The sequence below is a fragment of the Notamacropus eugenii genome, chromosome 3 (assembly GCF_028372415.1).
Source record: "Notamacropus eugenii isolate mMacEug1 chromosome 3, mMacEug1.pri_v2, whole genome shotgun sequence".
NCBI classification, from domain to species: Eukaryota; Metazoa; Chordata; class Mammalia; order Diprotodontia; family Macropodidae; genus Notamacropus; species Notamacropus eugenii.
The window spans coordinates 413,367,175-413,388,506 of NC_092874.1; the positions used below are offsets into that span (position 1 = coordinate 413,367,175).

A 21,332-nucleotide genomic window follows, 5' to 3' on the forward strand; every position below is an offset into this window, starting at 1 on the left:
CTCTGAATCTTCTCTGCTATAAGTGAAACAGTCCCAATTTCTACCAAAAAAAATGATTCTTCTATGGTGTGATACTGAGGCAGACTTGAGAGGCCTATAACGCATAAAGGGCTAATGTCTCCACTGATTTTATCAAAAGCAGCTTTGTTCCCAGAAGACCTGTTAATAGCGGAATCTCCAATCTCCTTGGAAAAATAAAGAGTGGTCAATCAACCAAGAGTTTACCTGAATAATACGAAAGGAAAAACAATGTGTGTGTGTGTGTGTGTGTGTGTGTGTGTGTGTGTGTGTGTGTGCGCGTACTTAGTGATTTGGGAAATCCTTGTGTGATCAGGCAGCAGAGACGGAAAAACAAGTCAACATGGAATAGGAGGAGGCTCTAATTCAGCTAATATAATGAAAATGAATGAAACTGCTGCCCATGGAAGAATAATATGCTGGCCCTTGTGTGCACTGCAGGAGACCATCTAATCTTTGCAATAAGAATTCTTCCCCTGGTGGGGCCACTTGAACACATACATTTGAGAGAGATGAGTTTCCACAGACCTGGAGTCCAGTACTCTATTTCCTTATTACACTTAATCATTTTTGTTAAGTCGTTTCAGTCATGTCTGACTCTGTGATCGTTTAGATTTTTTTTTTTTTGGCAAAGATACTGTAACAGCTTGCCATTTCCTTCTGCAGCTCATTTTACAGATGAGTAAACTGAGGCAAACAGGGTGAAGTGACTTGCCCAAGGTCACATAGTATCTAATTGTTTAAGGTCAGATCTGAATTAGGCCCAATTCTCTATCCACTATACCACCTACCTGCCTCTATTAGACTTAGCATACATTTCAGAGTTAAAAATCTATGTTGCATACAGAGTACACTGCTCCTTTTCAATCAGTTTACTTAAGAGAAAAATTATAAGCCCAAACTAAAATAATATAAAATCTCTTGTAATGGATTCAGTAAAGACTAAATTAACATCAGGGACTATAGCACTTGAGCTAGCTTCCAAATAACATTACAAAAAACTTTCACTTTTCACATTTGGATTTTCCAAAGGGAGGGATGCATAGCAACTTTGTTTTGACTGCTTATCATGCTTAGATAAGACAAGCCATATTGTTGGAGTCATGTCAAGACCTACTAGTTAGAGGATGCCACAAATTAAATTTGCCAACATTCTGTTACGATATTTGGATTATGTTTATTACATAATTCTCATTTCTAATATAAATGTATTTCTGCTTAGAATGTTTGAATACAATGTGACATCAACATTCAAAACTTCTAGACAGATCTTGTTTCCTACTGCAAATATCGGCCATGCAAGGTGTAACTGTCTACTAACTACGTACTTTCTGGATCAGAGTTCTTAACCTTTTCTGTGTCATGGACCCTTTCTGACAGTCTGGGAACCTCTTCTCAGAATAATGTTTTTAAATATATAAAGGAAAATAAGATCACAAAAGGATGAATTATATTGACATATAGTCATCAAAACATTTTTTAAAAAGTTCATAGACCTAAGATTGAGAAGCCCTATTCAAGATACTCAGTAAGGACTTAGGAAGGTTACCATCCATTGATGTGTGTTACTAACTAAACTTATGTGATATGAAGATATCTTTTATTTGCGGTTGATTATTACATGATTTGAAAGATCAAAAAAAAAGTCTTATTTAAATGAAAGAAAACAGCTCCATTTAAGTAGATAAGCACTGTCTAAGTTGCATAATACTGGTCAATCTGCGTTGATGGAGTGAACTTTCTTACCCAAGAATTCTTCAACACAGAAGCTAATAAATGGAAAGAACCTGATTTTTCCTAAGAAAGCAAGGCCAGGCACATTCAAGACTGAGGGCTTTCCTTCTAAGAAGCAATCCTGTTAGGTAAGCAACATGAAAGTCCCTGACAAGAGGCTTCTCCAACATAAGAAGGAATGGCCTGAAGATTTAAGCATGGGGGTAAAAGAATTTTCACTAAAAACAATATAAAACAAAACAAATCAACTCAAATGAATTTATAATAAATTGGTTCATCTTTGCTTGAGTAGTAAGGAGTCAACAATTTTTAGTGTTAAATTATGACACATTTCCAAAGAAATTTAAATGTGGAAACCACATATTGTCTCTTTCCATTACATACTCATTCTAAAATGCAATCTGCTGAAATCTATCCAAATGATAATATTAAGTGTTCCAATTCAATACATAAAAGGCCACGTAGTTCCTAGAGGTATCATCTGTTGAAAACATTACCTTGATACAAAACCCATAGTCTGTAGGGGCATTATACTGCTTCTTGCCTGCTATCAGAGAAAAGATATTGCTGTCTTCCAGGTCAGCCAGTAACTGAAGATGCCTTGGTTCCTGCCAAAATCATTGCATCGTTAGAATATTAAACTGACACAAGCATTTCTAAGAGCAAACGCTTCTCATTCTGTTCCAACAGAGGGCAGTATATGCACAGTTAAATGGCATCTTTGATTCCTTCCAACTTGTAGAGACGGTAGGAAAAATATTACATCTTTCGGAGACATTTTTTAATAGGCACTAAAGAAATTTTAAGTTTCCCTGGTGTAAGGTTTATTTTAGTCCACATTTAATAGCCTTGCCAAAGAAAGTCTCCTCAACTCTGAGCAAACACGTAGGACACACAGAATGAAAATCTAAGAAAGATTCCACTGAGGCAATCTCTCCTACTCAAACAGGGCAGAAGCTATCAAATAGGCAGGTCAGGAGTGAATTTTATTTAAAGTTTTTGTCATTATTGCTATTAACTGAATAATAACATCTTACATTTATCTGGCACTTTCAGATGAATAAGGAACTCTCACAAGACCATAGATTTGGGACCTAGAGGTCATTAACTATAACTTCCTTATTTCTGAGAGCTTTAAGTGGCTTGCCCAAGGCAACAGAACGAGTAAGGTAACTATGCCAGGCTTGATCCCTCTGGACCTTCTCTCTGGATGCTCTAAGACACTCTCCTTTCTGGACATTTCACTTCAAAGAAACCGAAGACAAAAAGTTTAAAACAAATCAAAAGTTCAAACTGGACATTCATAATCTGGAATGTGTAGTATCGGACTGAGTGTTTTAGGATGTAATTTACCTTTGAAGTTCCTTTTGTGGAGCAGTAAAGTCCTGATCTTCGCAAATACACATATAATTTTTTCCAGGACTTCCTGCCTAGCTCTTTCACATGTAAAAAACCTTGAATTTCAGGACAACTGCTGGAGTTCAAAAAATTCTGTTGTAGGCAAAATTAAGTGAGAAGATTAGCAGACATTCATATGAAGTGAATAATTAACAGACAGGTAAAATTTGGGAAATTCAACATTCTCCTTGTTACTAATAATCCTTAATTAGCTTCATTTTTACCCCCGTATGCCCAGTATCCAACATATTAACAAACACTTGTTAACCAAATGACTGACTGGGATCTGTGTTGGTGATAAGAGTGCACATACTGACCAAATTATAGATACTTGAGGTACTAAGCAAAAGCATTTCGCATGCTATCTTCACATTCCTCAGAATATATGTACGAAATGTAGACCCAGAAACTCTGATGATTGTTCAATTAGCCAATAGTCATTATGAGTTCTTAGAACTATGGGCAACACTCAATGAATTTCTATAACCTCTAATTATGTTCCAAATTTAATTGAAATGTGACAAATATTATGTCGGTATTACTTGTATATTTGATTTTCTGTGGTGGATTTTGCTTGTTTCAAATATCTTGCTGACAATTTCTGTTTCTTCAATCCTTACAAACAGCATGCAACTCAACAAGACAGAGAAGGACCTTTTGACTCAAAGCACTTAATTATCTCCTTCACAACAGGGAAGAGGTGAGGCAGAAAAAGAGAAAGCCTATAGAGAGTGGAGTTTTATTCCAGTCTGAGAAATGATAATGTTCAGCAACAACAGGGAATCAGGGAAGGGTGTGAATGGGGAAGCCAGATAGATTTTTAGTTCCTCCTATGTTAGGTTTTTACAATGTGCCATCATTATTAAATTTGAGTGTTTGAGTTCTTAGGAAATCAAGCACACCCTGTACAAATAAAAGAACAAAGTCAAATTTAATGATTTAAAAAAATATTTTATGCCACCACTCCATTTTATTAGCCATGAAAACTGAGAGCTGGCCGCACTTTAATAAACAAACAAATGGTGTAGAATACTTGGCCATCAGATGACCCAAAGAAAGCCTTGATGCTGAAATTTTGCAGACTGTGGAACTGAATACAGTAATCAAAGCAGAGAAATACCTCTGTTCAAAATCAAAATTTGAAAGGGTCAAATTCTGACTATTGTTCCTTGTGTATCCCATCATCTTTGTGAACTGTTTATATTATCACATTTGGAAATTTGGAAGAGTAATATTTTAAAGACTTTTCATTAATTCCCTCTCCTTCTCCCTTCTCCAAATTTAACTATATAAAAAAGTAAGGATATGTTTTATTTAAAGGAATAGGGACAAGACTTGTGGTTTCATTGGCATAAGGAATTGCCTACTGAGGGGACACCCTGTGCCAATGCAGATCACCACCACCTCCGCCACTTAAAACCTCAGAAGCTGCAGGGAACACTGTGAAATGATCTGACTTGCCCACAGTCACATAGCCAGAGCCAGAGAAGACCCAGGCCTTCCTTAGTGGCTCCCTGAACACTGCGCATCACGTTACCTCTCTTTAATGACAATAAATAAGGATACAACTATTTCTAGACTATGTCATGACTTAAAAAGAGTTTTCCTTGCACCAAGTCAATAAGGGATGCTATGCAAATGTTAACTCCTTTTAATACACTGAGAATTCTCAAACTTTTTTAAAATTTTATTTTTTTAATTTTGCATCATGGATGCCCCTGCCTTCTGATGAAGCCTCCAGATCCATTCTTAGATTTCTTAAATGCAAAAATCAAAATACAGAGGGTTACAAAAGAAACCAATTGTATTGAAATACAATTATCAAAATATATGTTTTTAAGTACAAATTCATAGATGGGTGACTTCCCCAAGAAGATGCCTTACAAGGGCTTCTAACTCCTTGTCCAGAGTTTTTTTTTCACCAGACTACCCATAACAAAACCTCAGCTAGCAGGGTACCTCAGAAAATGGATATAGCCTTTTCTGGGAACAGGTTTTTGATGGAGTATTAAGGTTGCTAAAGAATATGCGCCTTTATTAGGATTTGTTGTTTTTGAGTCATTTCCGTTATTTTTGCTTGTTAAAAATCTAGCTTGCCTTACGGTTGAGCACTAAACCTTTTTCACAGAGATTTAAAAAGGATCTGACAAGAAACTAGCTTCCTATTCTTTTGACCACTGACCACTTGCTTGGTGAGGGCCTGGGGTCAATGTAAACAGTATGAAAACAAACACCCATGTGTTTTTGATTACCCTTCCCATTCTGGCCCACTCTTGAGATCAAATGACTTGCAGTTCTTTTCAGAGTCAAAGTAAGTTTATGCTATTTTCTAACTGATCATTTAAGTTAGAAAAATTCTGGGCACATGAAGATTTCCCAAGCGAGCATTTATTTTGGGTTACCATAAACCAAACTCGGGGATGAGGCAGTGACACGGATAAGGAAGCAGCCACTTCAGAGTTATTCATAATTACAGAATTACAGCTCCTCAGTTTTTACCCCTCCTCCCCCTTTTAATAAACAGCACTTCAGCAGAAGTTTATTTCTCCAGTACCTGCAGAAGCTGAGTTGGGGGAATACTGCCATTTGACTGCTGACACCAAGCCACCATCTGTTCTGGGAAGAAATTCTAGGAAAACACGAACAAAACCAAACATAGGACAAGTTAGTCTTTTCCTCCACTTTAAAGCCATGTCAATCATGTGTGCTGATGATAAACACTGTGATTCCAAGTGCCTCAACAGATCCTCTGTACTCCTCCCACACCCAAACCCCTGACTTTTTCAATGTATATTTTATAAGCAGACTCAAGTAATATGAAATTCAAATTTTAAAAAATGCTGAATCTAGATCTGGATTTTCCGTAAAGGTTTCACATTCATTCTGTTAAGCATCTCTTACTTTGCATCTGGTATAAACATATGTATGGAAAATCTGCATTACAGACCTTCGAATTACAAATGATTACATGGTTATAAGGATAATCAAAGCTTTATACATTATAAACTAAACTACAATAAAAATTTGTACTTATTTGGAAAAGCACTATGTCATATGCTACTCAAAATATCTCATGTTTTAGGTCACAAAAATCATTATGAGTCCAGAAACAAGTCTTGTTCCAGGTTCTATATACACTGCAAGGACTTACCACAGGATTTTTGAAAAACTCATATTTTGCATAATTCTTCCTGAATAAAAATTTACTTTCACCTCCCATTGTACTTTCCACTTGGACCACCAGCTCATGGTCTTCTAAGCACCTTTCTGTAGAGAAAAGGGAGGATTTGTCTTAAATTTTTCTTAAATCTTATGTATTTGTTTGAAATATAATGTGAGAAAATGTTTCTGTGGCTGAATAAGGATATGCCTAGTAAGATGGTGCATTTCTAACCCTATTAATCTAACAAAAAAATAACAGACTTTGATATTTGGGAGAAATATCTGCAAAACAAAATTAAAGACTAATCTGTAGGGAGAAAAAAAAAGGAAACATGTCAGGGGAAGAGGATAAAAGAAAGAAGAAAGACTGAAAGATGAAAGAGATTTTAATGCTTTTGGCTAAAGAAGGCATATGAAGGCCATCAAATTGGATGATGAATGCACTAGGGGTGGGAGAAAAGATGGTAAAATGAAGACCAGATCAATCATTACCCCTTGGAAGAGTCATTTCCCTCACGCATTACAGCACCTGACTTCCCTGACAGTGTACATCTAACTCAGCATATACTAATGTGGAACTTGTCTGGAAATGTCGCTTCAAACGCAAGTTTTGCCCTGGAGGCTGCTAGTATGGGCATATAAGCCCTTAAAAATATGTGATGTGGTGAAAAGAAAATCAGGTTTTAAATTAATCATTACAGATAGTTGCTTGCTTCAGATTTAAGTGGAAAATTATTTATGGGAAGAATGAGGAATTGCCTGGTAAATGTTACATTCCCAAACTAAGACGTGTGAATGGTTGACTTCAAACACAGACATGGATATCTGAAACTAACTAGGCACAAAACAACGTTATGGGCCACTGGGAAGAAATAAAGGCGGAACATAGCCAGGCTTTGGTTGTTGGAGAAATAGGTGGCGTGATATTGATGTTTTTAATCATTATCATTATTTCTATGTTGCTGCTGCTGAAGGGAACATGCTAGAACTGATGTGAGAATTATACCTGGTCATCCCACACGTGGCATTTTATTCTTTCCCCTTGTTTTCTTACCCTCTCATGCTAACTTCTTGCCTCTGCTAAGCCCTCCCCCCCAAAAAAAGAAATGGAAGAAACTAAACAATTAGTAAAATTTTATATACAATAAAATCATATTGCCATGGAAAAGATTAAGACTAGTGTCCCTCCAGAAAGGTTGAGTTTTCCAGAAACACACACACACACACACACACACACAGACTCTGCAACATATTCATTTCCATAATGAGGAAGGACACAACCCTCTTTGTGTTTTCGTTTTCCTTTTTATTAATGAATTTAGAGATAGTGAAGGTAAGTGGTTTCAAGGCGATGGCCTTGAAGTGAGGAAGCCTTAGGTTCAAGTCCTTTCTCACATGAACCACTTTGTGACCTTGAGAAAGTTACTTGACCTCTCAGTCACCCCCAGACAACTTTGTGTTAGACTCTAAGTTGTAAAGGAGCAACGTCAGTGGACAGAGAGTCCATCTTGCGAACGCTCCACACTATTAAAAATCACATATCTAGCCTAAAATATGATTTGTCTTTAAAACAGAACGCTGAAATAATTTTTTAAAAAGCATACATATTATTCAAATCATCTTTTATCACCACTGTACCATCACTGCATGATGTCGAATCAGGATTTTTCTAACAGGAGAGTAAGTGGTCTTAAAATGTAGTTGTGAGCATAAAAAAAAAAAGGAAGTTATGTTGTAGATAAATTCTATAGGTACAGAACTCTTATCATAAAGTAACTTTCAGCTCTAGATGCAAGGGTCAGCAGTAGAGTGACAGATTATTCATTAATGGAACGGCAGCCAGGATCAGTGACAAAATGTCACTTAGCTGCAACACTTGGTCGTGTGCGAACAAAACACCCTCCCTCCCCAAACCAGAATTCAGTCAATATACCAAGCCCATCACAGAACAAACAGCTAGATGTCAACCAGCATTGAAGAGCTGCTCAGAATTTTCCAAGATTATAATAAATTTTGAGTGAACACGCCCTCTGAAGATAATGCTGACATTTGGCTGAGCTGCCCTCTTTTTTAAAGGCTTGGGGGGAAGGGATACCTTCTAGATTTGGGTACCTTTCTAGATTTACAAGTTACTTTTAAACTCTTGCACATGTTGGTACTCTTTTTGTCTACTTAGGAGCCAAAAGAGAGAGCTATTCCACGAAGTTATTTTCACTCCTTTTCCTGTTCGACAAAAATAAAAAGGGATGGAAATATCCCAAGGAAGAATGCTATCCTGACAGTTTTTATTTCAGTTTAATTCATCAGGTCTGAGTAGCCAGCCACTTGTACTTTGTGTTTGCATTTTTGTTGAAATCTGTAAATCAAATTCAGTCAGTAAACATTTATGAAGCACCTACTGTATGCCTTTTTTTTAATTCTTAAGGAGTTTACAGTACAATGGAGGAGATAATACGAAAACAATTATGTACAAACATGATATATAAAGGATAAACACTAATGATAATCCACAGAGAGGCAGAGGAACTAGAATTAAGAGGGATTGAGAATGGTTTCCTATAGAAGGTGGGATTTTAGTTGGGCCTTGAAGGAAGCCAGGAAGAAAATGGCCTTCTTAAATAAGTAAGTGTGCCTTCTTATTCTCCCATCTCTCCTCAGCTGTGTGGTTTGTGATTCTCAGCCACAAGTTGGACAGAAATTATGCTTCCAACTGTCCATGAAACACTTTACGTAGAGAGAGTGGCACACACATCTTTCATGTATTCAGTGCATCATTTCGGTAGATATTTAAGAGATCTGCTTACCTAATTACTTTCACAGCTGACTATTTAATATAATGTAATTTATACCTGAATATGCCATAATTAAATCAGTCTTTGTGATACTTTCCACTCACATGCTAAGCAGTAACAGAGCAGACTGGAATGTCTTCCAAACTCCCCTTCCTTAAAACGTGGGCATCCACTAGACTGTACTTTTCTTTTTTATCCTGTTAAGCTACGTTCAGTTACAATTGTCTCAGTCTATCAAGAGGATGGACACCAGAAGAACTTGGCTATGGACTAACAGAATTTGACCTTGCAGCTCCAAAACTGAACTCAGCGTCTGACACAAATTAGGAGATTCACAAATACTAAGTGACTGGTATTAGTACTGGTTAAAGTATATTTAAAAAATATATATGTTGCTCCTTTCCCTATATTATCTCTGATTCTCTCACCAGCTCAGCAAGATTGGTGTCACAATTAACACTCTCCCTCTGTGGTCACACACTGCCTAAAACTTAGCAAAGCCCTTTCCATATATTATCTCATTTGATTTTCAAAACTTAGGAAGAAGGGGCTATTATTCCTTTTTTATTATTATTTTTATATGTATTTATATTTTATTATTTATAATTATAATTAGAGATAAGGAGAAATGACTTGGCCAGAACTACCAAATGACTTGAGGTAGAGTTTGACAATCTATCTTCCTGCTTCCAAGCCTGGCGCTCTACCCACTATGATGTGATGCCTCCAAGAGAACACTGAAATTTAGAAAAATCAAGTGACTTGCTTATGGTTATACAACCACCAATATATGCCAAAGGCAGGATTAGATCTTGGATCTCACCTGACTCTAAGTCAAGCAAGCATTCTTTCTAACTAAACACTGTCTCTACTGTTGGCTATAAATAAAAGGCTCCTAAATTATATTGAGATAATTAAAGATAAATGGTCATAGTTTATTTATGGCAGACACAAGGTCATTGAAAAGAAAAATACATATACTACTTACACATATGCACCTGAAGGTCCAAAGATATGGATATTATGAATTAATTTTCAAGAGGCTATGGGGTTTGCATGTTTCCCAAAAATAAGTGTGAAAGACTGGTACCATAACAAGTATTTGGTATGTAGTTTTCAAAATGTATTAAATAAATGGCTCCAGGCAAACCAAAGGAAGGGATTAGTACTGACACTTTAAACTGACTCTACAGACTATGTAACCCCCCCTGACTTCTCACTAAGGCATTGGAGAAAGGTGGTAGAAAAAGTTCCTGAGGCAAGAGATTCCACCATCTTAAATGACAGCAGGGTTATCATCCCTTTCACCTCCCCAGCAGTCAGCGGGACACTCACTGCTGCCAATAATCCATTACCAGCATCCACAGCTGAGGACTGTGAGATGCTTCAGTCACTCACACGTATGCCATGTTCTCAGAGTTAAAAGAAAGTCATTCACATGAAATAACTGCTATCTTGGGAACTACCCCCGCCTTTTCTAAATCCATCATTCATTTTTTTTTTAATGTGAAAACTGTCTAATACTTTTAAAGAATATATATTTAAGCTGGAAAAATGACTGAGAAAGCAATACTTCAGGATGTTAGATTTCTGAATCTACACAGACAGAAAACTGCTTGTTATCAGGTAACTGAATGATCTTGTGCAGATCAACTGGAGTTTTGTAGACTATCTATTGCTAAATGTTAACACACTGTATGAATACATGTTCAAGAAGTCTAATTTTTAATACTAAGCTAAGCAAAATATAACTGAAAAGGCAAAATTTATTGGGAACAAATTTCAAGAAATTCAGAAGAAAAAAAATCTCTGTACAAAGATGTTCATCGCTGCTTATTTGTAATAATAAAATAATGGAAACAACAGAAGTGGCCGAGGGTTGAAGAATGATGAAACAACTGTGACATATCACCATTATGAATACCAAAGAGGAAGAAAAAAATTTAAAAATAATGAAAAGACTGTGAGCATGTAGGTGTATGTAATGACTGCAATGTTTTAAAAAATATACTGCTACTCATATGTCAGTGTAAAATCATTCTCATATGAGAGGCAACCTGGCATTGTGAACAGAATGCTAGGCTTCGGAGTAAGAAGATCAAGGCTGAAATCCTGCTTCAGATACTTGCTAATGATGTGACCCTGGGCAAGTCACTTTACCTCAACCTCATTTTTCAACTGTAAAAATGAAGAGGTTAGACCGTATAGTCTCTATGGTTTTTTCTAGCCTGAAATCAATGATCCTGTGCCCACATGAACTTGGTTATTAAAAGCATGGTGCATTTGTCTCAGTGCAACTAACCTTTCTTCCTAACGTTCAGCTCTGGGCTCAGTTCACCATCTATTCATTTATTTGTATTTCTTCTACAGATGCTTATTCTCAAATACACACACACACACACACACACACACACACACACACACACACAAAAAATACACACATAATACAAGAAAACACATATTTTATTTAAAATATGTGTTTTCTTGTATTATGTGTGTATATTTTCGTCTCCTCCATTAGAAGAGGAGCTCCTTGGGAATTGGGATTTTTTTCTTTCTTGCATTTGGATCTCTGGTGCCTGGCACATAGCAGAGAGTTAATAAATGCTTATTGATTGATTATGGAAAAATCACTTACTGAGAGCCTCAATTCTACCACCTACAAACACGCTTGTACTACTTATTAAGAAAGCACTTTGAAGCAGATTATAAGCGTTAGGCAAACAAGAAAGAGATTTAGAGGGATCTATTTCTAAATTGCTATATGTATGCCAAAGTATAGTTTTCATTGTATGTGTGATTAATATTCAGTGGCTCTTACTTTATGTAAATTCAAGTCCATGAAACTATTTTTGATGAATTATAATATATACCCTAATTCAAACCAAATTATTTAAAGGCATCCATGGTATAGCTTTATCTTCATTAACATGAAGACAGAAAAATTAAAATAAATATAAGTGCACTAGGTCTTGCCTAGAACACTATTGACTAAAGAGGAGAGGAGAGTTCAGCATGACAGGTCTCTCTTAAGTCCCATTCAAAACGACTCAGTGCTGGAACACTGAAAGGACTTTGTTATAAGTCACTAAATCCTAAGGGAAGGTTAGAGCAAGAGTTCAATGAAAAATGTTTTAAATTGGTGAACTCGTACTTAGAATCATGAACTTCAGGCGGAATAACATTTCTTACTAAAATGTCATTTTTAGATTAGTCATTTCAAACAAACAAACAAACAAAAGAATGGTTGGAGCTCAGACAAGCAAAGGAACAGGTGGAAGGACTATGTTGATTTGAATGAAAGAAGACATTTCCTGATATTTCGGTGCTTTCCTCAGAGTGCTGTTTCATGTTGAAATTGGTAGCTTCTTCAATGGGACATCAAGGATGTGCAGAATGAGCTTAAAAAAAGACAATCCCACAGGGAAAATGTACCAGTGGTTGTTCTTTGTGAATAAGGCTAGAGATGAGAATTGGAGGAGACAACATGATAAAGAACGTTCTACAGATCTCTTTGTAAATCCATTATATGAGGTGCCTAAATGTCATTCTGTTGTGGACAAGTCTACTAAGAGCCTAAAAACTGGCTCCAAAGCTCTACTCCTCCATCTTTTTTTCCTTTTGATTTTCTTTATAAACTGATCATTACACTCTGCAGAGTGTATGAACTCACTCTACTATTCTGTATTATTTTGTGATTAAGCAGAAAAATGGAACAGCCTTAGCTCTTTCTGTTGGCAGCAATATAATTTAGGTATGGCAGGAGAAGTGTGTTGGTATGCATGTGTTATGTATATAGGCATGTTTAATTCTTCCTTCTTAATGTGAATACCTTCAGAGTAAATGTATGTAATGAATGTAATGATTCTTTTCTTCTAAGATACATGAATATTTATGCTAAGTGAGTTATTTCCAAAGTTGTACTATATGGTGCATCTAGCAAATTTACTGCATTCTAATTTAGATTGTGCTAAGATATTCTGGAGGGGAAAAATTATAAAAGTAAAAAACCTCTTTAGGTCAACCCTAATTTCCTTTCGCTCAACAATTTTATCACCATTATATTTACTTATTTTTATACACACACCCAGCATATATCTGTGTGTGTGTGTGTGTGTGTGTTGAAAATATACATATTTATATACATGTGCAAACTCTAGAAAATCTTTAGGAAATCCAGATTCACAGAACATTATTACTTACTCTAAAATATGGGTGTAAACTTAAGATTTTAAACAGAATTTCAAAAGCATTGTTCAACATAGTCCAGTTCTACTTCACAGGATTTATTTAAGATTGATATTGTATGTGTATGTAGGGATATGTGTATCTAAGTATGTGTACAAATATTTATTTTGCCCTTTTCCTACCACTGTCAATTTCCAAGGTTGGGTACCAAGAGAAGCTTTTGATTGCCTTGTCAGCCCACTGGCTTTATTCATTCAGGGATGTCACAAACTGGAGTTTGACAGCACAATTAGTCTCCATGGAAGCTATTGTGATGTCACAATCATTGAATTGTGGCATCACTGAATGAATCTGGCAGAAGAAGGATGTTAGTCACAAAGGAGAAAGCTTCTGTTTACATACAAATACCTTGGTAATCAGTAGTGATAGGAAAAAATACAGAAAGAATTCCTGATGCCATAAACCAGTTTAAAAAACATTATTCATTTGGAAACTTTACCTGAATTAAAATACTGGGCTCTAAAATAATTAATACAGATTTATGGGGAGCAAATCTTACTATACCATGTCACTTGCAAAAATGGCATTTTAGCTCATTGCACATCATGGGATTTAAACACATAAATTCAGTGCATTAAATTGATTTATAAGAAAAACTTCTAAATTTTGGCATTTAATTTCTTAAAAATGTTAGAAGACAAACTCCTTTGCAGAGGAGGAAATTATGGTTAAAATAATTATTTGTAACTTCTATGCCCTTTACATATTACCTTGTGCAATAAAAATTTAGGATAAGAATAATCAATTAAAGATTTTTAAAATTAAGTGTTTGAAAATCACCTTTCTAGATTATAATTATAACTAAGCATACTATCATCTTTTGGATTATTGTGTATTAGTCTTTATATATCATCTCATCAGAAAGCTTACTTTAAATATTATAAAATATTACACTTCATAAAATATATTTAAACAACTTAAACATATAAGCATATGCATTTGGATATACCCCCCACAACTTGTGTGTATATGTGTGTGTGTATATAATACATACATACACACATAAATACACATATACACACAAACATAAATTACATATAACTATATAAGAGTGTGTGTATATATATGTAGGAGTATGTGTGGATTATTAACTAGCTCTGAGCTACTGCTTAAGAACTAGGTCTATATTCAATTGATTTATAATGTTCTTCAATTCCCAGTGGTCCTCCACTTGCCTTCTTCCCAGTTGTAACCACAGCACTCTAATTTCAATTAGACAGCTGATCTGATGCTCTGAGGATGCTTGCCATCACTGGTCTCCGAGCTGGTGGGAGGCTATGACTTTCCCAAGTTACAGTTCAGTCTGTACCCCTCCCCCAGCCCGCCAAGTAGGATACCATCCCAGAGGTAGGCAAGGCTGTTGCTTTTTTTCTATTCCCAGCAGGTAAGAAAATGAGATGAGTGGAATCACAGGCTAGAACTCTTCAGGGATCAAGAGAAATTTGCCTAAGCTCTTTCTGTGCCATTACCTCAATGAACACATAGCAAGATAACAAAGTGTCCCAAATGGAAGAACAAACTGTATAGAAGGTGGAGGCATGAGAAATCAATGAATCAGATAATAAATCATGAACAGCAAGGTATTCAGGGCAATAAACAGGATTCATAGTAATTCTGTAACTGACAGAAATCTTTCTATTTCTGATTTGATAAAGGCAAGATTCATTTCATCACACACTTGCATATTCATAGGTGCCATTAAGAGAAACATGGAGAGCCTGGACTGTTCCCTACCTAATCCTAGGTGAAGGTGATGCTCCACTAGAGTCCAGCTGTTGTCATCCACACAGTGACTTTTGTAAACGAGCAGCTGGCAGAGGTCCCTGGCTGTCATGTCTGCTAGAATTTCCACCACTTTGCTGGTTCCATCTTCACTAAAGACTTTAACATCCTGCAACATACAAAGGATACACTTACAGATAAACAGCTCCATGGATTAAAAATAGGAAAATCATACAACTCTTGGACACAGAAGAATTCTTATTATTTTCAGCATCCTGGCACCCAGCAAAAGTGAACAAGTATAATGTGCTTTAAGACTTTCTCTCCCCAACTCACCCTCCACCACCCCCTGCCCCCCCATTTCTCCCACCACGGAGACAAAAGCAAGTAGGATGACAATGTAATTTATCAATCAAAACACCTAGGATGCTTCACATGACATAAAGCATGGCTGGAACAGTACCTAATATGCTGCTTCTGAAAGACCTACAAAGGGACCAAATTAAGCTGAAAACATAGTATGTGGCCTTGGATGCTGGTGATCTGATTGCTAGAGCTAATGGCAAAACGAAACGTAATAGCTTCCTTCTCCGAATAGAAACTTTTCACCTGATATACCTGGTCTGTATTTCCAGTTGTCAGTCGATCCCACTTCTCCTGATTTCTTACATTCTCTTGGTCTTGGGCAGAGGGTGTGATAAAGCAGTATCTATTACTGCATAGTGTTAATGGAGAAAAGAGGGGAGAACATGAACTAACACAGCCTTCCATCCCAACCCCCTCTTTTTTATAAAATGGCAAAGAAGCTTCATTTTCCCTTCAACCGTTAAAATGTGGTAGTAAATATCTGAAACACAGGAAAAGTAAATTTTAAAGGGTCAAAATGTGCTTCCACTGTTTTTAAAGACACCATGTGTTAGCAAGAACTGCTTTTGTGGATACATGCAACCTTTAGGGTAATCTGAGATGGAAAAAAAAAAAATCTTACCTCAACAACATGCAAAAGACAGCAGTGAGAAGAACAAGATGGCATTTGTAAATATAGACCGCCTCTTGAAAGAGTTGTTTTTTTTTTCTGTCTCTTCCAACTCCTGGCAGGCTAAGCTGCAGCACTGCTCCCCCTCCCCCATGTTTTGCTGAGTCAGCAGATTCCTGAACTCTACCTGTCCCGTTGTCCCTCCTATCCCCCTCCTCAGGGTATTCTTTCTGGGTTTACAAGGAAACCCTCCCAGCAGCTCCACTCAAAGAGTTACACACCTACAATCTTTTAGGTAGTGAATCAAACCACCCTCTACAGACCAATCACATCCTTCCTTGGAACCGATGTAATCATTTCCCCACACACTATCAGACCTCCAATTTACTCCCCCCACTCCCAGTAATAACAATTATTATTTTTTAAAAAAAAAAACACAAGGAAATGTTTGTTTTATGACCACCCACTGTATGCTACGTGTACTGTAACATCAGAAAGTTCAAAGAAAAGAAATCACAAATTTCTGAGCCAAAAGCACGTGTTCTCTGAATCTGGATTTGTTTGCCAAATTTCTGCATAATCCTTCAGTTCTGAAGTCAGTGTCATCCACAGGTATGCAAGTGAAGCACTTGAACTTTTAATCAAACCTGTTTCTGTGACCTTTTCCCAAGAAGCCGCCACCACCAATCACCTCCCCTTACTCTCCCTTCAGTCTTTTCTCTATTGCTTTGGTCAAGCTTATACACTTTGTCTTAACTTTCATTTCAAGTAAAATTGATCTGGCAAGGGAAACAGGAGGTAATACCATTAACTCCCTCCCAAGTCACAACGATGAAGGAAGGAAGGAAGGAAGGAAGGAAGGAAGGAAGGAAGGAAGGAAGGAAGGAAGGAAGGAAGGAAGGAAGGAAGGAAGGAAGGAAGGAAGGAAGGAAGGAAGGAAGGAAGGAAGGAAGGAAGGAAGGAAGGAAGGAAGGAAGGAAGGAAGGACAGAGAGAGAAAGAAAAGAAATTATAAGAAAAGTTCATGTAGTAGATTTGGTCCAGTGATTCTAGGAGCAGCCTATTACCTAACAATGAGATCTGCCCCATCTTTAATCCTTTTCACATCTATGTGCAAATTCAAGCCCAGCTAAGGAGGAGTTAACTCTTAATCCTGTGAAAATGACTCAAACCTATCTATTCAGAAGACTGCTTCAGCTGACAGAAGGGATGAGCCAACTCTTTCAGAAGTGGCTGTGATGGGAGGAGGAACTGTGGTTGCTGGAGCTTTCGGAAAGGTATGCATTCTGTACAATGTTACAGCTGCACACCCAGCCTCCTTTTCCCATTTAATCAACTCACAGAGATCTCAGCAGGGTGGAATTTGGACTGATGGGTTTTCCCTTTTTTTAAAAAAATAACACAACTCAACACACAAAACCTCTCCACAAATCTGTTTGCTGTAATTAGCATAGTTCATCCTCTGAATGCATAAATCTACACACTAAGCTGAATATTTAAATTCAACTGGTCTTATTATAGAATTTTATAATAATGAAAAGGACTTTGAACCCAGGAAAAAGTTAGCACCCAGACAACAAACAGAACATCAAGCACTGTTGTAGCATAGGAACACAGGTCTCAAAAATCAGAAAAATAAATTCAGAGTAAGAATAGTTACATTTTTCATTCAATTACTACATTTTTTATATTGGGTAAGAATTCAAATGTCAATTTCCCACCGGATGGACCCTGGATGCTTTCCTTCGTTAATAAAGCAATTTTCCCCAGATATTTCTTTTGCCAAATTTTAACAATTTCTCAGGCTGACTGCGTTGCCCAGTTAATAACTAACTCTGCTACGGCATTTCTCCTCTAAATTCAAGTCTCATTTTCCCCTCAAAAATTAACTACCACAGTACACATAGGATTGCTCTCCCTTTACTCTATTAGACATTAAAATTCCCCCTCACTTTCATATTACTCCTCAGTAATCCATTCCCCCTCAAGATGTCTATATACAGAGTATTAAAGCAAAGACCTCAATGGCCATATGTCTTATTCAATTTCTGGTTAAACACTTGTTCAAGTCCATAATGGGAGACTGTGCTGTTCAAGAATAAGAAAGAAAGAAGCTGTGGCAGGACTGGGAAAAATCAGACCCCAAATCCCACTGTACGGTTAGAAGCTCAAACCCAGTTTTACAGTTCTGCCACTTTTTAGGATTTGGAAGTAACATACAACTAACTATAAACTTAGATTTGAGGACAATACCATGGGCCTTAAAACCCACACTTTTGATTTTACATACATACACTTATCAATTGAAGTAAAGAGAGACAGCCCTGGTAAACTGAAGATAGCCTAAGATCTGCCAACAGAGGACATGGTTAGTTTGAACCTCCTATCCTGCTCCTTACTCCCTCTGGAATTTAGGGTAAGTTTTGTTAACTTTTCTGGACCTCAGTTTCATTATCTGTAAAATGAGGGGAAAGGCACACCCTGGACTCTTTAAGTATTCTTCCAGAAGTAAATCCTGGGAACATCAATTTTCGTTTCACTTACAAGGACAAACTTAAATTTCTTTAATCCTTGGGTAACACAAAGACAATACAATAGAACCATTTCCTTGTGGCAAGCTCCTGGATTTGACAAATTACCTACCCTAATAACATCATATCCGTCACTTTAGATATCACCATCGTCCTTGACAACAGCATATATTTACTGAGCATCAATCATGGCCAGTATAAAAATGGAGAATGTGATCTCTGTCCCTCAGGAGATTCCAATCTAGTTATTTCATGGGACACAGCAATTTGTGACATACAAGAATAAATGGAATGACAAGTTGTGTTATAAATTAAGATGGGAAAAATCTTTCCCGAACAGATAAGTGGTCAACAGACCACACAGTTTTCAAAAGAATTACAAAGAATTACAAAGTGCTAATAGCCTTGAAAAAATGCTCCAAATCACTAAAAATAATTGAAATGCAAATAAAAACAACCTCATGCCCAGAAAACTGGCAAAGATAATATATTATGTTAATAATTTTGGAAGGGTTGTGAGAAAGTAGGTACACTAATACCTTATTGGTGGAGCTATGAATTTGACTTTTCTGGAAAATAATTGAGAATTATCCAGGAAACATGACTAAATTGTTCATACTCTAGAAAGCACACACCTCAACGAACATACTGAAATGTAGACTATATATCAAAATATTCACAGTAGCAAGAAATGGAAACAAAGTGGGTACCCCTGCCCATAGGGGAAGGGATGAATGGATTGTTATCCTTACACAATTAAGAAATGATGTGAGAAATTCAAAGAAGCATGGGAAGGTGGACGGAGTAAACTAGAGGAAAGTAGAACCAAGAGGGAAAATATAAGCAATGGTACAATGATAGAAATAAAAGGAAAACACTAAAAGAAAGCAGAACTATGATTAATGATAATGACCACTCAATTAGAATGACCCAAGTATCTCCCTCCTCTTGGCAAAAAGTGCTATTCACTATCCTGTCAGACATGGTCATGGCAGTGGATGTTTTTGCTTGACTGTTTTTCTCTAAGAAGAGAGGGTTCCATGCTCCGTAGGTGTGTGGGCAGTGGGGTGAGGAGGGGAGATATCATGTCATATGCAGGAATAACTATTACAGAAAAAAAATCTTCAGTGCCACTTGTTTGGAAGCCACAAAAAGAAATGAAACGGGGGGCAGAAAACCAACATAATTGTTACTTTTGTGAGAGAAAAGGAATTGTACCTCTTGAATCAAAGGCTTGATAAGAGAATTGAAACTGGAAGGTCAGACGGGGGTAGTTCATACCCATTTTAATCAGCAGTTAACCAGCTTGCTAAATGCCAGCCAGAATATATATATGACCTCTCAATTTAGCTGGTGTCCTGATTTCAGTTCACCAAGAAATAAAGGGCAGCATCTTGACCTGAATCCTACAGTGAGAGAGAATTAGTGTGGAGAACACAAAAGCCTCCAGGTGGAACCTTCACGTCTCCCTCATATTGTGAAAAGAAGCTTGTAATACAGCTTGGCTCTGAAGAATGTATTCATCATTGTGAACAAGTATTCAACTCTGACAAATTAAGGAATTTCTGGTCCATTCAAGATGAAAAGAAAACCATACTAGCTCTGTCTATACTGTGTGTGTGTGTGTGTGTGTGTGTGTGTGTGTGTGTAACGGAGATGGAGACAAAGGACAGAAAGAGGGAGGGAGGTAGAGAGAAATGAGAGAGAAACATAAAGACCTCTACTTAGACTACTTATATTTTTATTTGCCGTTTAATGTAAATATCATAGCTCACTTCCCAAAACATCAAGGGCAAAAGCTGTCTTAGACTTCTCAGTGTCCCAAGCCCCCCTGCAGTTTTGTTACACCTACAGTAACAGCTATTCAAGTAAAGGTTTCTTTGACTGAACAAGCAGTTACTAAGCAACTGCTGTATGCAAAGCATGCGTGACTTCTGGAAAAATAAAAGATGACAAAACAGTGACAGTCCCTGCCCATAAGAAAATTCCCAGGAGAGTGGCAGGAGAGAGCTGAAGATCACATGACTCACTTCTGGTAGGTAGGTACCATGGTGAGGTGAGGAAAAACTAGAAGAAAATGTTGGATTTCAACAGCAGGAGGTGTCAGTGTGTGTGGAGTGGAGGAAACTGGGGTAAACTGGGTTGTGTGATGTCCAGAACCCCAAAGAGTAAGTGTCCAAGGCCAGCTTTGAACTCTCCAGCCCCTGCACTCTATCCCTGAGCCCCCTAGTTGCTCTAGGACCAATACTATGGAGACAGAATTAAGGGGACTTACCAACTGGTCTATGGAATGAATGTTAAGTGATTAAGGTTTGTAAAAAAATAGAGGTTGACTTTCAGGACCAGGATATGTACTTTGTTGTGAAAATATCAATTCTTAGAAAGTCCAATTTATCTGAGTTGGGGGGGGGGGGGGATCCCTCAGATCCTCAGAAGAGCCAATTGCTTTTTCACCAGTTAGAATAAAATGAACTGTTGAGAAAAATCGCTAAAACAAAACAAACAAAAAACCCAACCAAAAAACAACCCATCCAATAAAAAATTCCCACAATATCAACGACAAAACAAAAAAGACTAATAACGCCAAGAACACGGGAAGGTCATTCTATTCAGCGTGGCTGGGGGTAAGAATGCCTCACTGCTCAGAAGGCCTAAGTATTGTAGTTTGCCATAGAAGCACTCAAGTGATAAGGGAATGAATGTGCCATTGTTAGGAGGTTTCCTGTTTTTAGTTCCTCCTTTACACAGGCAC

The 21,332-nt window shown here is 37.1% G+C and overlaps 1 protein-coding gene across 4 annotated transcripts in view; it reads right to left on the minus strand.

Annotated features, from left to right (window-relative positions):
• Positions 1-21,332, minus strand: part of GRB10 (growth factor receptor bound protein 10) — a 262,309-nt gene that overhangs the window by 21,059 nt on the left and 219,918 nt on the right. For all 4 annotated transcript variants that reach the window (XM_072598162.1, XM_072598165.1, XM_072598161.1 and 1 more), the window contains 5 exons: positions 15,087-15,243; positions 6,302-6,417; positions 5,705-5,779; positions 3,106-3,243; positions 2,250-2,360 (listed from right to left, as the gene is read on the minus strand). In XM_072598162.1, the coding sequence (XP_072454263.1) occupies positions 2,250-2,360; positions 3,106-3,243; positions 5,705-5,779; positions 6,302-6,417; positions 15,087-15,243 (597 nt within the window). The remainder of the gene's footprint in view (positions 1-2,249; positions 2,361-3,105; positions 3,244-5,704; positions 5,780-6,301; positions 6,418-15,086; positions 15,244-21,332) is intronic.